General features: G+C 44.6%; 1 protein-coding gene across 1 annotated transcript; it reads left to right on the plus strand.

Annotated features, from left to right (window-relative positions):
• The first annotated feature begins 2,442 nt into the window (after positions 1–2,442).
• On the plus strand, positions 2,443–8,042 carry LOC123136886 (MOB kinase activator-like 1A). Its single transcript, XM_044556389.1, has 7 exons — positions 2,443–2,679; positions 3,192–3,240; positions 5,596–5,704; positions 5,876–5,969; positions 7,177–7,310; positions 7,409–7,572; positions 7,684–8,042. Exons 1-7 carry the CDS (start codon positions 2,657–2,659, stop codon positions 7,756–7,758), a joined length of 648 nt encoding a protein of 215 aa, XP_044412324.1. The 5' UTR covers positions 2,443–2,656; the 3' UTR covers positions 7,759–8,042.
• Positions 8,043–18,381: the final 10,339 nt, after the last annotated feature.

Here is an 18,381-nt window from a genome sequence, read left to right on the forward strand (position 1 = left end):
CCGCACATCCACATACACAAATTCCGATCCTCAAATCCATGCACGTTGATCATACAATACAAACTGTCTGGATGCCAAAGATTGAAACAAAGCAAAGCAAATCATAGTTCAATAAACCGGACATGGAAAAATGAAATCAATGTCCGAGCGTGATGGATGGCCTCGGATCACTAGCTGGGCACCTGTTCCGAGCGGAAGGCGTCCTGCTCTAGGCAGAATGCGTCCTGCTCGTCCTGCTCTGCTTGCATCTGGGCAACCTCCTCCACCTGCATCCAGGCCGCAGCCGCCCCCCGCCTCGTAGTCCATACGGTTGTTAATATCCTTCTTCTTGTCCGCAAGCCACTTCTTCGCATGCTCATCCAAGAGGGCCTTGTCCGCCAACATGATCCTCACATCTTCCATGTCCCGTGCGAGTTGCAACCTCTCCTTCTCAAGCTCTATGTCGCCAAATTTCTTAGCCTTCTCGAGCTCCCATTTGATCGCCACTTGTTTCTTTCCAACTCGATCTTCTCCCTCTCAATTTCCAGCTTCTTCTCCGCCCTCTTCCGGTCCCACTCCATCCTTCCCTTTTGCGCATCCAACATGAGCTTGTACCTCTCCTCCTTCTTGTTCTCCCTCACCAAAAAAATGCCCGTCCATGTGGATGACATTTTGGTAGCAGCGGCATCACGGGCGGCACGTGCCTTCTCCCACTTGTTTCCCATGACTTGGTGGTTGTCCTTTGGCACGGTGACTTTTCCATTCGCCATGACAACATCGTCCAACCCAATTGATTGGTTGGAACTTGAGCCATCATTCCTCTTCTTGCCAGACTTGAGGTCATCCACAACTTGGTTCCACTTCGGCTTGCCATTCAATATGACCCAACAATGGCTAAAAGCAAATGACTTCTTCTCCACCTCGTGATACAAAGTGGCCGTCACCGCCGTCTAGCAAACAACATATGTATGAGTACGAGAATGCAAACACAAGAAGCATATGCAATGGACGACAAGGTGAGGCGATCAAGCTTACATGAGTTGCGACTCCCATCCCACTTTGAGGGCGTTTGGTCACTTGTGAGTAGTAGCCGACGTACTTGTTCACTTTCCCTTGAATGACCCCCCAACGATGTTCGAGAGATGCCACATTGCGAGTGGTCATGATAGGATGCGGCTTCACATACTCCTTTTGCTCGTGATACTCCTTCCAAATCTTCGTCCAATAATTGTTCCCTTTTTGCTCGGTGCCCGCATATTGGATCCAGCGTTGTGGCCAACCAAGCTTTGACCAACAGGATGTCCTCAAATCTTGAGAATGCCGGACCTCTTGCCTTCGGCGTTTTGGTCTTCTTCTTCTTCTTCTTCTTGCTCGGATTGGGATCAGTGTTGTCCCAACTTCAAATGCGATGGTGGCCTCCAATTCATACTTCATTTCGGTCGGATCTTCATTGTCATTGATCATGTTCGACAAGAACGCCTCCTACATGATTATACAATCATTCATCATGAGCGAAAATGAACTAGTAGTCTATGCTAAAATCTGATCGGACAAGAGCAAAGAAAACACACCGACTCTTGTTCGGTCATTCCGTCGAACATGTCAAGGGCAACCCGGGCATTGTTGGAGCCCGTGCTCATCCGCGCCCGAACGAGCCGCGGCGAGTCACACACGTCGACCGCCGACATCTGCATGGTCGCAAAGCTCTCCAGAATGGCCCAGCAGGCGGTCGGATCATCCTCTATCCCAATGGTGTCGGACGGCGTAATTAGCGTAGGCGCTCGGAGGGAAGGGGTGCGGGGATCCGGGCGCGGCTGAGGAGAAAGCTGATCCACCACGTCCGATCCTTCGTGCGCCGCCACTGCCGCCTCCCTCTCTCGCTGCCGGCGTCGCCATAACTTGCGGGCGACGTTCTCCGCCTTGCAAGTCGCAACCGACGAATTACACCGTCGACGAATGAGGCGGACCGCGTCTTTGTTGCGACGGTGTGGGTCGGGCTGGACGACATCTCCGGCGGTGGATAGGGACTGGAGGTGAGGATTGAGAGCAAAGGTGGAGAATGGCGAGGGTTCGGGCGCGGCGGCAGGAGGAGGAGGAAGGGTTTGGTGGATTTGGTGCAATTTAGGGTGAGGTCAGGCTGTCGGGTCCGACGTGGCGGGCGTGTCCGGGCGTGCCCGGACGCCCCCATATTCGCCCCATATTTAAACTAGATATGAAGGGTGCCGGTCAGCCCGGACGTTTGAGACCCGTTTAAGGAGCTTGTCCGGGTCAAAAAATCGTGACCGGACAATGGCCTGAACGTACGAGACGGGTTTGAGAGGTCCGGTCGTAGATGCTTTTACTCAGCGGAGCCAGATCTTGATCCGGCTCCGGAATCTCGGGTGCGGGATCATGGATGCCAGCCAGGCCGCGGCCATCCGCCGTCCGTCCCCCATATCCGACGGCCCCTGCTGCCACCGCGCCGGCCCATGATGCCCCGCGGCGCCGCATCATGCGCTGACGAGCCAGCCAGCGACCGCGGCCAAATCATTTTTGTCTGAGTCGCACTCGCACGCAGCCTTCCTTCCTACCTCCACCCCGCAGTAGTAGCAGCAGCTCCATCACCATCTCCCTCCTGCTTTCTTCCTCGGATCGGAAGGGGAGAGCGACCGGCCGACCAGGAGGAAGCGGCGGCGGGATGAGTCTCTTCGGCCTCGGACGGTGAGCCCCAGCTCCCCGCCCCCCGCCCCCCTCCCCCTTTGCTTTGCTCTGTTCCACGATCCTGCTGTTCTTCACCCCCATGCGTCGTTGAACCCTCTCCGGCGAACACGCGTCGGGATCTCCTTCGACCGAAGCGCGCCACGTCTCCAGGAAATTCCCGTCGTACTCGTCCGTTGCACTGGACTGGAGAGGAGATCCGTTCGGAGCAGGACTGTTTTCTTCAGTTGGTGACAAGCCCTAGCTTGCTCGGAGTTAGTTGCTGATTTACAGAACGAAATCGCTGTTTCTCTCCGATCTATGCAGTTTATGACGGATTTCATGGTTTTGTATGATGCCTGATGGAGTAGTAATACATTAGCTGTTTGTTTCCCGCAATTTTGCTGCTATGGAGTAGTAATACATTAGCTGTTAGTTTCCCGCAATTTTGCTGCTATGCTCAACTTCGTTCTCTTCCCGGCCTGTTTTGCTTCTTGACGCAATCACCCTGACAATCCCTTCTCCCTTTTCGCCAGGAATCAGAAGACGTTCCGTCCCAAGAAAAGTGCTCCATCAGGCAGCAAGGTGAGGAAACTGACCTCCCAAGTCTCTGATTCAACTGTATTCGGTACCAACAAGAACAAATGGCAGTGAATCACAGCATTTCAGTATCCTAGCATCTGTAGTATGTGTATAGAAATTGCTATGTTAGTATGTTTTCATCGACGAAAGGAATTTGGTCCAAGGTTTTCGAGTCGATGAGTCGACGAGTCGCTCGGGGGGAGCGACTCTAGACTAGTCGTGACTAGTCTAGACTCATGGTCGATGAGTCGACATGCGACGAGTCGACGTGAGTTAAGCAGTAGAAAGTAGGTACAATAAAACCAGCCTTGTTCTTGAGTGGTTCCAATTCATCCCTCAACTCTTCATCATGCACAACCACCCTTGTTCATGCACAACCAGGGGAGGAGCAGACCACCACCACCAACAATAACAACAACCAGAGGAGGAGAGGAGGAGCAGACCAGCAGAAGCAACAACCAGGGGATGAGGGGAGGAGCAGACCAGCAGCAGCAACCAGCGGAGGAGGGGAGGAGCAGACCAGCAAGAGCAGCAACCAGGGGAGGAGCAGACCAGCAGCAGCAACCAGGGAAGGAGCAGCAAGCCAGCAACTAGGTGCGGCGGCGGCTGCCAAGGAGAGGGTTGGGTCGTGGGAGGGGAACAGGTTCGATCTAGGTTTCCACGGGGGATGGTTCGATACAGTAAAAAAACATATGACAGGCGGGCCCAAAAAAATTGAGTCGTTCGACCCAGAAAACACGACTAGTCGTGACTAGTCGCTCGAGTCGCTCGACTCATCCCATGAGTCGAGTCGCCAGGCTGAGTCGACCCTGCCAGTGCGACTCATAGACTAGTCGACGACTAGTCGCGACTAGTCGAGCGACTCAAAAACAGAGATTTGGTCTGCTCGTATAGGAGCCTGATGTAATGACTGGAAGGAATTCCATGTCTGACAAGGGGAAGGGGCCACTGAACAATACGTCTTCGAGCACGTGACTCGAGCGTGAGGTGTGGAGTGGGTGGCCGCGTGTTGCATGAGCAGGTGTTGTTAGTAACTAACTTGTAACCAGGAGATCGGCATGTATTGAATGAACTGAAAGTAGAACTCTACTCTGTCCTCTCTGCGTCTCTTGCTCCCTCATTTTGTGACAAGTTGCATCCACAAACAACCATGGCTGATTGTATCCCACAAACAATTGTTATCTGTATCAAGTCAGGCATTACAACTGATATCAGATTTGCGAGATTCTCCGCAGCGGGATGAAGAGAGCAACGAGTGGGTTGAGTTCTCACCTAAAATTCCTCCTCGTTCGCTCGCAATTATCCCCATGCATGGTAAAATTCCAGTTGCATTACAAGATTTGTGTGGTTTACGGTGGTGGTGTGAGTTGATTGGGAGATGAACAGGTTCCTGGCTAAGTAGTAAGTAGGCGGTTATTTATAGTCATAACTAGTGTTACTTAAATGGTGCTACATCCAGGCCTTTCATTGGTTGTCATAACCTATCTATGGGGCATGCACATTTTGCTTGTCATTGGAAATGTATATGGTGGAGCTAGAACAAGTCAATTGTTTACATGAACTTGAGGATTGCGGAATATATTTTATTGTTAGGTATACATGGACTGGTGATGATAAATCAGGGAATTGAACTTGTTTTAAAAGTAAAGTAGACAAATTGTGATTCATCTACTTTTAGTTCAAACTTCTCCAAAGTCAAACACCATGTTACTCGATTGATATTCTTGTTGGCTTTCATCGACATAGACATGAGCTTGGTGTTTTTGTTATGTTCAGGTAAGCGAAAAGGTTTTAGTGCATGGTCAATGTTCCTACTATACTCCCATGGTCCCATCTATTCCTAAAAGGCAGTATCAAACATTTCGTCGTATCGAACTTCTCAGATTCGATCCATTGTATCATATATCCACTGCAGTGGATTCCTTTAATAGAAGTACATCATGGAAATGAATCGTAACTCATTGTACGTCATGTTTGTATGGGAAATGGGGCGTTTTTACAAACCTGCCACGGCTCAGGGTGAGTTTGGTCTGCAAATACTTGTGCTGGATTGATGGCTAAGCCTTAAGCAATGCTCATTTGTCGTTGATTAGCAGATTCAATCTTTATTACTTGTACTGTGTTCCTGAATCACCAAAGATGGGTGCAGATTTAGGCATAAAATGTACTTCCATCACTAGATTTGCTACATGGAATGAACATCCATCTCTGGGGTGTCCTCAGTATATTAAATTTGCCACAGTTTGCTAGTTATATACGCCACTCAGAAACTGGGAGGAAACATTTAGGTTACACCGTGAGTAATGCCGTACATAATTTGATAGTATCCATTTATTGTCTTCCTTTTTTTATCTGCAGGGGGCACAGCTCCGAAAGCACATAGATGCAACGCTCGGCAGTGGAAACCTTAGGGAAGCTGTGAGGCTGCCTCCTGGAGAGGATATCAATGAATGGCTTGCTGTTAATAGTAATGTTCTTCAGTTTCCTTTTTGCCGTGACCCATACTTGACATATTTCTTTCTATATATATTTTTTGGATCTAGAATATTCTGTGGTTGGTACTGAATAATACTGCTGTAAAAAATGTTATTGAAACCAGTAAATTCACTAGAGCTAACATGTGTGTTTTGCTTCTCAGCTGTGGATTTCTTTAATCAAGTTAACCTGCTGTATGGCACACTCACAGAGTTCTGCACTTCCGAGAGCTGCCCAACAATGACTGCAGGCCCAAAGTACGCTTGTCCATTATTTTCATTCTTTGAACTTCTCAAAAAGGAACAAGTTGGAAGCCTTTTTAGTCTCTTCATGGATTGCTATTTAATTTTGATAAATTGTTTTAAGGTGCTGCAATTTATAGCACCTAGTCATTATCTGCTGTAGATCTTCTAAATTGACATCTTATTTTATAACTAGTGAAGGCTTCTACTGAGTGCATGTTTAATTTCTTTGTCCATGTTTATGCTAAAAGCTTAACAAGTGACTCATGGTGTCTTTAATTATTTCCCTAACCATGCTCCCTCCATTCCTAAGAACAAGGCGTGAAACTTTTCTCAGAATTCCACTAAACAGGGTGCACTCCTGTTTCCACTCTGATTTACCGAATATGCCCCTCCATGCTGCACTCTGCCCCTCTAAAGACATGCTTGCCTTAGCTGCATTGTGAACTGCTCACCTCCTCTTGCCATTATTCCCGCATGCATGCATCGAGAGAGTAATGGCCAGTGTCAATCCGTGTAGAGCTAGCTGCCTCTTATTGGTCATGCACAGCGTACGTGGTGTGCTAATAACTGCTCAGTGTGTGATTTACCAGAGGCAAAATGGTCTAAAACTTGTAAGAAGCAGCTGCCTTGGTCCTTGCGAAAAAGGTTTCACGCCTTATTTTTTAGGAATGGAGGGAATATGGCACCATATACAGCAGTATATGCAAGCTGATTTATCTTTCTTTACTTGAAGCTAGTAGACAAATGAAGTTCTTTGTCATATTTGAACAAGAAAAGAAAAAAGGTTGTAATGTTATTTAAATTTGGCTCAATGTTGTCTAATTATCAGGGTGTTAATGCTTAGGTTTTGGTTTAGGAAGATTACTGCGCCAGGCAAATATATTCCTCATGGTTCCATGTTATTCTACACCCAGAATTCTCTTCAGTGTCCTGCTACTTTCACTTGTCCTGATGTACTCCGTAATTATTATTTTGTGGCAAATATATAATTAGGTTTTAACATTAACTAATGTGATAGTCGTGGTTACACCCCTTTCTGAAAGAATCGAATTTCCAAGATGTGATAGCATTTCAATAGCAGTATGATGCAGGCAAACAGCGCTCCATATATTATAAATTAGACTTTCCCATGCCCATAATCCCCTGATTAAATTATCTTCATAATTAGTTGAATATTTAGGTGATATCTCATGACAAAAGAATTGCTATCTTCATGTAGGTATGAGTACCGATGGGCTGACGGTGTACAGATAAAGAAGCCTATAGAAGTGTCAGCACCAAAATACGTGGAGTACCTAATGGACTGGATTGAAGGCCAGCTTGACAATGAATCCTTATTTCCTCAGAAGCTTGGTATGTTGCCCGCATCCTGGATCATTAGTTTCTCAAAAGTACTTCATATTAGTGGAGCTGTCAAGTTTACCTGATCTGGGTTATTTTCCTTTATCCAGGCACACCATTTCCACCCAACTTCAAGGATGTTGTAAACACAATTTTCAAGCGCTTGTTTCGTGTTTATGCCCACATATACCATTCCCATTTTCAGAAGATTGTCAGCCTCAAGGAGGAGGCTCATCTTAACACCTGCTTCAAGCACTTCATTCTGTTTACAAACGTGAGTCTCTCACCATTGACAGTGATTGTGCCATCGAGCATCGTGGATCTGCTCTTGGCTGGGAAAATAGAAAAGTAGCTAAGAATTTACATCTATTGGCTTGTGGTGCAGGAATTTGGGCTGATTGACAAGAAAGAACTGGCTCCCCTCCAGGAGCTCATCGAATCAATCATCGTTCCCTACTGAGAAGGAAACACTGAGGCTGAACCGAACTAAACATGGCTGCTACCGAGTCCTCTACAGGAATGGTCGAGCGATTGGGCTATCTGCGCCAATAATTTACTGGCACAAATCTTCTTGTTCCATTTCTTTGACATAAAAAAACAAAAACATGTACATTACCAGTGATGTATTTGTGTGTACATGTTCAGCAGTTCTCCTGTGCAAACGCGATTGTACTGCTATAACATGCATGTTTGGGTTCGGTTGTGATAGTAATAACATTGAAAAGAGCAGTTTTAAGATGACAATGCAGTTGTTGATGGATGAGAGTCTTTGCTTCTTAATGAAATCGTGCCTTGACGTTTTATTGCTGCTGCAATAGCTTCGGTGGAGGTTTTGTAGGTTTCTGCACTCCTGCTCCTAGGTAAAAAAACTGTTTTCTCCTCTTATGTATCAGCATAGATCCCACGCGAGATGAACAAAAAGACATCAGATGTCATAGACAATTTTTTAGTCTCAGAAATTCCATAACAAGATCGAAGGTTTTTATTTCTCATGAATTTTTCTATGGAATTTATTATGTAGGGTTATAAATGATATGAAGTTTTTCCGTCAATCACTGGAGGAGGGCCAGACCCCAACCATGTCAATGTTCTACCTTCCATACGAACAAAAAAAGCTAAACAACTGCTAGCCATGTTCCGTGAATGTCTAACATGAGTAATACTAGTTCTATGGAGTTTTAGAAGTAGCTTAATCTCCTCGACCAAACAAGAATAAATCGATCTATCAATGTCGCCTAACTGGATCATATGAACAGCTTCTAGCGAATCCATCTCAATCATCACAGGTAGATTACTTTTCATTAGTGCTTGGGAAAGACCCACCAAGCTCAACTTCGAGCGCGTCCCGACAAAAGTAAAGAACTTTGCATGAAGAAAATATAATTGCGCCCTCATTATCACACAAAACCATATACAAGTACCAGTAGATCCATCCGGTGTGAATGACCCAACTACGTTTAATTTTATACACCCAGCAGGAGGCACATTCCAGCAGGGTTGAGCGATCTTGATCGATTGTTCATGTGACCTGGAAATAACATTCATGTGCAAAACCGACTTTCCCTTGCATGAATCAGCGAAGGGGTCATGCTTAATAGCGATTAGAGTGTCTAGATAACTGCAGAGAAAGCGTTTCGAGACCTCAAGAGGCGGCGGAGCTTTATCATGAACAATTTCGTTGCGAATAAACTAAGCTCTCCACGGTGTCAACAGGAACATGCTACCTTCTGTAGCACCCATAGGTTCTGGTGCATTGAGCAGCCACTCCTTCCCAGTACGCACAACATTCTTAATCGCAGGAAGCCTCCAAACAGTAGACATAGCAGTCCACAACTCCCTGCCCCTTGGACATAAATAAAAATGATGGAAATTATGCAAGCATTTTCAATTATTCAATCAAATGCCATATCATTACCCTAAAAACAAAAACAACACGGGGAGTAAATTTTGAAATGGCTCATGTCAAAGAGTTGCCACAAAATTTGTAAAGTGAATGAGAGCAAAGGACCTCAAGAGGCTCGTGTATCCTGACCTAACACTCAATCGAAAAACACAAGAAAGCAGCAACATGAACGCAACTATGAAAGTAAACACATAATATATATATTTTTTTTGCGGGGGAAAGTAAACACATAATATAACATGTGATATGAACAACCACGTCCATTGGTATTAAGGAAGGTCGATCCATGAAGGTAACTCGCAAGATCGATTCATAAAGGTGAGAGTGCGTATGTGATGTGTGTGTCTATGTTTGTATTTTATTTAATATAAGAAAAATAACCACGTTCAAGAATCTCCTACCCGAGGGAGGTGGCCTCGGAATGTGACATTGTGTTCCGAGGTGAGAAGGGCCCTCGCCTTGAACAGATCTTTGCCATCTGTGCAAAGGAGATCTTAGATGGGGCGCTTGCAGAGGCTCGTGCTCAAGCGGAGCATGGGTATCTGGGCGCCCCGGCCACCGATAACCCTGGGCAGAGAGAGCCCAGGGTTGGTTCGGGTCCTAGCTGCACCGCCACTGGTACTGCCACCCTTGTGGGCCCTTCATAGGGAAGGGCTATGAGGGGAAGGCCGCCCACGCGCCTTCACCCCACCGACCAGTTGGTGGTGATGGAAATATGCCCTAGAGGCAATAATAAAGTGGTTATTATTATACTTCCTTAATCATGATAAAGGTTTATTATTCATGCTAGAATTGTATTGACTGGAAACTTAAATACATGTGTGGATACATAAACAAATACCGTGTCCCTAGTGAGCCTCTACTAGACTAACTCGTTGATCAAAGATGGTTAAGGTTTCCTAACCATAGACATGAGTTGTCATTTGATAACGGGATCACATCATTGGAAGAATGATGTGATAGACAAGACCCATCCGTTGCATATGATCGTTTAGTTTATTGTTACTGCTTTCTTAATGTCAAATACATGATCCTTCGACTATGAGATCATGCAACTCCCGGATACCGGAGGAATACCTTGTGTGCTATCAAATGTCACAACGTAACTGGGTGATCATAAAGATGCTCTACAGGTATCTTCGAAGGTGTCTGTTGAGTTGGCATGGATCAAGATTAGGATTTGTCACTCCATGTATCGAAGATGTATCTCCGTGCCCTCTCGGTAATACACATCACAAGAAGCTTGCAAGCAAAGTGACTAAGAAGTTAGTTACGAGATGGTTTATTATGGAACGAGTAAAGAGACTTGCCAGTAATGAGATTGAACTAGGTATGAAGATACCAACAATTGAATCTCGGGCAAGTAACATACCGAGAGACAAAGGGAATTACGTATGTTGTTATAAAGGTTCGACCAATAAAGTGTTGGGGAACATAGCATGCAATTTCAAAAAAAATCCTACGATCATGCAAGATCTATCTAGGAGATGCATAGCAACAAGAGGGAGAGAGTGTGTCCACGTACCCTCGTAGACCAAAAGTGGAAACGTTAGGTTAACGCGGTTGATGTAGTCGAACATCTTCACGATCCAGCCGATCTAGTACCGAACGTACGACACCTTCGTGTTCAACACACGTTCAGCTCGATGATGTCCCTCAAACTCTTGATCTGGCAGAGGGTTGAGGGATAGTTTCGTCAGCACGACGACGTGGTGACAATGATGGTGATGTGATCCACGCAGGGCTTCGCCTAAGCACTACGACGCTATGACCGGAGGAGTAAACTGTGGAGGGGGGCACCGCACACGACTAAGAGAACAATTGATGTGCTTTGGGGTGCCCCCCCGTATATAAAGGAGGGGAGGAGGAGGCTGGCCACAAAGGGGCGTGCCAGGGAGAGGGGAGTCCTACTAGGACTCCAGTCCTAGTAGGATTCAACCCCCTTTTTTTCCTTCTTCCGGAGGGGGAAAGGGGGGAAGGAGAGGGAGTAGGAGAAGGAAAGGGGGTCGCCGCCCCTTCCCTAATCCAATTCGGCCTCCTCCATTGTGGGGGGCGTGCCATCCCCTTGTGGGCTGGTTAGCCTCCCTCCTATGGCCCATATGACCCATATCTTTCCTCGGGAGGTTTCGGTAACCCCTCCGGTACTCCCGTATGTACCCGATACACTCTGGAACCCTTCCGGTGTCTGAATACTACCTTCCAATATATCAATCTTTACCTCTCAACCATTTCGAGACTCCTCGTCATGTCCGTGATCTCATCTGGGACTCCGAACAAACTTCGGTCACCAAAACACATAACTCATAATACAAATTGTCATCAAACGTTAAGCGTGCGGACCCTACGGGTTTGAGAACTATGTAGACATGACCGAGACACATCTTCGGTCAATAACCAATAGCGGAACCTGGATGCTCATATTGGTTCCTACATATTCTACTAAGATCTTTATCGGTCGTACCGTAATGACAACATACATTATTCCCTTTGTCATCAGTATGGTACTTGCCCAAGATTCGATCGTCGGTATCATCATACCTAGTTCAATCTCGTTACCGGCAAGTCCCTTTACTCGTTCTGTAATGCATCATCCCGCAACTAACTCATTAGTCACATTGCTTGCAAGGCTTATAGTGATGTGCATTACCGAGAGGGCCCAGAGATACCTCTCTGATACTTGGAGTGACAAATCCTAATCTTGATCTATGCCAACCCAACAAACACCTTCGGGGACACCTGTAGAGAATCTTTATAATCACCCAGTTACGTTGTGACATTTGATAGCACACAAGGTGTTCCTTCGGTATTCGGGAGTTGCATAATCTCATAGTTAGAGGACTATGTATAAGTCATGAAGAAAGCAATAGCAATAAAACTTAACGATCATTATGCTAAGCTAACGGATGGGTCTTGTCCATCACATCATTCTCTAATGATGTGATCCCGTTCATCAAATGACAACACATGTCTATGGTTAGGAAACATAACCATCTTTGATTAACGAGCTAGTCAAGTAGAGGCATACTAGGGACACTCTGTTTTGTCTATGTATTCACACATGTACTAAGTTTCCGGTTAATACAATTCTAGCATGAGTAATAAACATTTATCATGATATAAGGAAATATAAACAACAACTTTATTATTGCCTATAGGGCATATTTCCTTCAGTCTCCCACTTGCACTAGAGTCAATAATCTAGTTCACATCGCCATGTGATTCAAACACCAATAGTTCCCATCACCATGTGATTAACACCCATAGTTCACATCGCCATGTGACCAACACCCAAAGGGTTTACTAGAGTCAATAATCTAGTTCACATCGCCATGTGATTAACACCCAAAGAGTACTAAGGTGTGATCATGTTTTGCTTGTGGGAGAAGTTTAGTCAACGGGTCTGCCACATTCAAATCCGTATGTATTTTGCAAATTTCTATGTCTACAATACTCCACATGGAGCTACTCTAGCTGATTGCTCCCACTTTCAATATGTATCCAGATTGAGACTCAGAGTCATCCAGATCGGTGTTAAATCTTGCATCGACGTAACTCTTTATGATGAACTCTTTATCACTTCCATAACTGAGAAATATTTCCTTAGTCCTCTAAGGATAATTTTGACCGCTGTCCAGTGATCTACTCCTGGATTACTATTGTACCCCTTTGCCAAACTCATGGCAAGGTACACAATAGATATGGTGTACAACATGGCATACTTTATAGAACCTATGGCTGTGGCATAGGGAATGACTTTCATTCTCTCTCTATCTTCTGCCGTGGTTGGGTTTTGAGTCTTACTCAACTTCATACCTTACAACTCAGGCAAGAACTCCTTCTTTGACTGATCCATTTTGAACTCCTTCAAAATCTTATCAAGGTATGTACTCATCGAAAGTCTTATCAAGCGTCTTGATCCATCTTTATAGATCTTGATGCCCAATATGTAAGTAGCTTCACCGAGGTCTTTCTTCGAAAAACTCCTTTCAAACACTCCTTTATGCTTTCCAGAAAATTCTACATCATTTCCGATCAACAATATGTCATTCACATATACTTATCAGAAAGGCTGTAGTGCTCCCACTCACTTTCTTGTAAATACAGGTTTCACCGCAAGTCTGTATAAAACTATATGCTTTGATCAACTCATCAAAGCGTATATTCTAACCCTGAGATGCTTGCACCAGTCCATAAATGGATCGCTGGAGCTTACACACTTTGTTAGCACCTTTAGGATCAACAAAACCTTCTAGTTGCATCATATACAACTTTTTCTTTAATAAATCCATTAAGGAATGCAGTTTTGACATCCTTTTGCCAGAGTTTTTAAATGCGACAATTGCTAACATGATTCGGATAGACTTAAGCATCGATACGAGTGGGAAAATCTCATTGTAGTCAACACCTTGAACTTGTCAAAAAATCTTTTGCAACAAGTCGAGGTTTGTAGACAGTAATGTTACCGTCAGTGTCAGTCTTCTTCTTGAAGATCCATTTATTCTCTACGGCTTGTCGATCATCGGGAAAGTCAACCAAAGTCCACACTTTGTTCTCATACATGGATCCCATCTCATATTTCATGGCCTCAAGCCATTTTGCGGAATCTGGGCTCATTATCGCTTCCTCATAGTTCGTAGGTTCGTCATGGTCTAGTAACATGACTTCCATAACAGGATTACTGTACCACTCTGGTGCGGATTGTATTCTGGTTGACCTACGAGGTTCGGTAGTAACCTGATCTGAAGTTTCATGATCATCATCATTAACTTCCTCACTAATTGGTGTAGGCATCACTAGAACTGATTTATGTGATGAACCATTTTCCAATTCGAGAGAAGGTACAACTACCTTATCAAGTTCTACTTTCCTCCCACTCACTTCTTTCGAGAGAAACTCCTTCTCTAGAAAGGATCCATTCTTAGCAACAAATGTCTTGCTTTCGGATCTGTGCAAGAAGGTGTACCCAACAGTTTCTTTTGGGTATCCTATGAAGACACACTTCTCCGATTTGGATTTGATCTTATCAGGTTGAAGTTTTTTCACATAAGCATCACAACCCCAAATTTTAAGAAACGACAGCTTAGGTTTCTTGCCAAACCATAGTTCATCCGGTGTCGTCTCAACGGATTTAGATGGTGCCCTATTTAACGTGAATGCAGATGTATCTAATGAATAACCCCAAAACAATAGTGGTAAATCGGTAAGAGACATCATAGATCGCACCATATCTAATAAATTACGGTTACGATGTTCGGACACACCATTACGCTATGGTGTTCCAGGTGGCATGAGTTGTGAAACTATTCCACATTGTTTTAAATGAAGGCCAAACTCGTAACTCAAATATTCGCCTCTGCGATCAGATCGTATAAACTTTATTTCCTTGTTACGATGATTCTCCACTTCACTCTGAAATTCTTTGAACTTTTCAAACATTTTCAGACTTGTGTTTCATTAAGTAAATATACTCATATATGCTCAAATCATCTGTGAAGGTCAGAAAATAACGATACCCGCCGCGAGCCTCAACACTCATTGGACCGCATAAATCGGTATGTATTATTTCCAGTAAGTCATTGGCTTGCTCCATTGTTCCGAAGAACGGAGTTTTAGTCATCTTGCCCATGAGGCATGGTTCGCAAGCATCAAGTGTTTCATAATCAAGTGATTCCAAAAGCCCAATAGCATGGAGTTTCTTCATGTGCTTTACACCAATATGGCCTAAACGACAGTGCCACAAACATGTTACACTATCATTATTAACTTCGCGTCTTTTGGCATCAGTATTATCAATATGTGTATCACTGCGATCGAGATTCAGTAAACCATTTACATTGGATGTAAGACCATAGAAGGTTTTATTCATGTAAACAGAAACACAATTATTCTCCGACTTAAATGAATGACCGTATCGCAATAAACATGATCCAATTATATCTATGCTCAACGCAAACACCAAATAACATTTATTTAGGTCCAATACTAACCCCGAAGGTAGAGGGAGTATGCGATGGTGATCTTATCAACCTTGGAATCACTTCCAACATACATCATCACCTCGTCCTTAACTAGTCTCTATTCATTTTGCAACTTCTATTTCGAGTTACTAATCTTAGCAACTGAACCAGTATCAAATACCCTGGGGCTACTATGGACACTAGTAAAGTACACATCAATAATATGTATATCAAATATATCTTTGTTCACTTTGCTATCCTTCTTATCCGCCAAGTATTTGGGGTAGTTCCACTTCCAGTGACCATTCCCTTTGTAGTAGAAGCACTCAGTTTCAGGCTTAGGTCTAGCTTTGGGTTTCTTCACGGGAGTGGCAACTTGCTTGCCATTCTTTCTTGAAGTTCCCTTTCTTTTCCTTTGCCCCTTTTCTTGAAACTAGTGGTCTTGTTAACCAACAACACTTGATTCTCTTTCTTGATTTCTACCTTCGCCGATTTTAGCATTGCGAAGAGCTCGGGAATTGTTTTCGTCATCCCTTGCATATTATAGTTCATAACGAAGTTCCAGTAACTTGGTGATAGTGACTAGAGAACTCTATCAATCACTATCTTATCTGGAAGATAAACTCCCACTTGATTCAAGCGATTGTAGTACTCAGACATTCTGAGCACATGCTCAGTGGTTGAGCTATTCTCCACCATCTTGTAGGCAAAGTACTTGTCAGAGGTCTCATACCTCTCGACCCGGGTTGAGTCTGAAATACCAATTTCAACTCTTGGAACATCTCATATGCTCCACGGCGTTCAAAACATTTTTGAAGTCCCGGTTCTAAGCCGTAAAGCATGGTGCACTAAACTATCAAGTAGTCATCATACCGAACTTGGCAAACACTCATAACGTCTGCATCTGCTCCTGCAATAGGTCTGTCACCTAGTGGTGCATCAAGGACATAATTCTTCTGTGCAGCAATGAGGATAATCCTCAGATCACGGACCCAATCCGCATCATTGCTACTATCATCTTTCAACTTATTTTTCTCTAGGAACATATCAAAAATAAACGGGGAGCTACATCGCAAGCTATTGATCTACAACAACATAGATATGCAAAAACTATCAGGACTAAGTTCATGATAAATTTAAGTTCAATTAATCATATTACTTAAGAACTCCCACTTAGATAGACATCCCTCTAGTCATATAAATGATCATGTGATCCATATCAACTTACCATGTCTGGTCATCACGTGAGATGGAGTAGTTTCCAATGGTGAACATCTATATGTTGATCATATCTACTATATGATTCACGTTCGACCTTTCGGTCACAGTGTTCCGAGGCCATATCTGCATATGCTAGGCTCGTCAAGTTTAACCCGAGTATTCTGCACGTGCAAAACTGTCTTACACCCGTTGTATGTGAACGTAGAGCTTATCACACCCGATCATCACGTGGTGTCTCGGCATGACGAACTGTCGCAATGGTGCATACTTAGGGAGAACACTTATACCTTGAAATTTAGTGAGGGATCATCTTATAATGCTACCATCGTACTAAGCAAAATAAGATGCATAAAAGATAAACACCACATGCAATCAAAATATGTGACATGATATGCCATCATCATCTTGTGCCTTTGATCTCCATCTTCAAAGCACCGTCATGATCTCCATCGTCACCGGCTTGACACCTTGATCTTCATCGCAGCGTCGTTGTTGTCTCACCAACTATTGCTTCTACAACTATCGCTACCGCATAGTGATAAAGTAAAGAAATTATAAGGCGATTGCATTTCATACAATAAAGCGACAACCATAAGGCTCCTGCCAATTGTCGATAACTTTTAAAAAACATGAACATCTCATACAATAACTTATTTCATATCATGTCTTGACCATATCACATCACAACATGCCCTGTAAAAACAAGTTAAACGTCCTCTACTTTGTTGTTGCAAGTTTTACGTGGGTACAACGGGCTTCTAGCAAGAACCGTTCTTACCTACGCATCAAAACCACAACAATTTTTCATCAATTGTGCTGTTTTAACCTTCAACAAGGACCGATCGTAGTCAAATTTGATTCAAATAAAGTTGGAGAAACAGACACCCGCCAGCCACCTGTGTGCGAAAGCACGTCGGTAGAACCGGTCTCTTGAACGTGGTCATGTAATGTTGGTCCGAACCGCTTCATCCAACAATACGGCCGAATCAAAATAAGGCGTTGGTGGTAAGCAGTATGACTATTATCACCCACAACTCATTGTGTTCTACTGGTGCATATCATCTACGCATAGACCTGGCTCGGATGCCACTGTTGGGGAACGTAACATGCAATTTCAAAAAAGTTTCTACGATCACGCATGATCTATCTAGGAGATGCATAGCAACGAGAGGGGGAGAGTGTGTCCACGTACCCTCGTAGACCGAAAGCAGAAGCGTTAGGTTAACGCAGTTGATGTAGTCGAACGTCTTCATGATCCAACCGATCTAGTACCGAACGTATGGCACCTCCGTGTTCAGCACACGTTCAGATCGATGATGTCCCTCGAACTCTTGATCTGGCAGAGGGTCGAGGGAGAGTTTTGTCAGCACGACGGCGTGGTGACAGTGATGGTTATGTGATCCGCGCAGGCTTCACCTAAGCACTATGATGCTATGACCGGAGGAGTAAACTATGGAGGGGGGCACCACACACGATTAAGAGAACAATTGATGTGCTTTGGGGTGCCCCCTGCCCCCGTATATAAAGGAGGGGAGGAGGAGGCCGACCACCAAGGGGCACGCCATAGAGAGGGGAGTCCTACTAGGACTCCAGTCCTAGTAGGATTCGGCCCCCCTTTTTTCCTTCTTCCGGAGGGGGAAAGGGGGAAAGGAGAGGGAGTAGGAGAAGGAAAGGGGGGAGCCGCCCCCTTCCCTAATCCAATTCAGCCTCCTCCTTTGTGGGGGGGGGGGGCGTGCTAGCCCCTTGATGGCTGGTTAGCCTCCCTCCTATGGCCCATATCTTTCCCCGAGGGGTTCCAGTAACCCCTCCGGTACTCCGGTATGTACCCGATACACTCCGGAACCCTTACGGTGTCCGAATACTACCTTCCAATATATCAATCTTTACCTCTCGACCATTTTGAGACTCCTTGTCATATCTGTGATCTCACCCGGGACTCCGAACAAATGGTCACCAAAACACATAACTCATAATACAAATCATCATCAAATGTTAAGCGTGC

The sequence above is a fragment of the Triticum aestivum genome, chromosome 6B (assembly GCF_018294505.1).
Source record: "Triticum aestivum cultivar Chinese Spring chromosome 6B, IWGSC CS RefSeq v2.1, whole genome shotgun sequence".
Taxonomy (NCBI): domain Eukaryota; kingdom Viridiplantae; phylum Streptophyta; class Magnoliopsida; order Poales; family Poaceae; genus Triticum; species Triticum aestivum.

What these genes read in the sequence shown, in the direction of transcription:
- LOC123136886 (XM_044556389.1), top strand. Translation starts at nt 2,657, where the DNA reads ATGAGTCTCTTCGGCCTCGGACG. An exon ending in GTGCTCCATCAGGCAGCAAG is followed by an intron (nt 3,241 to 5,595) that starts GTGAGGAAACTG and finishes TTTTATCTGCAG; the next exon opens with GGGGCACAGCTCCGAAAGCA. An exon ending in ACTTCATTCTGTTTACAAAC is followed by an intron (nt 7,573 to 7,683) that starts GTGAGTCTCTCA and finishes CTTGTGGTGCAG; the next exon opens with GAATTTGGGCTGATTGACAA.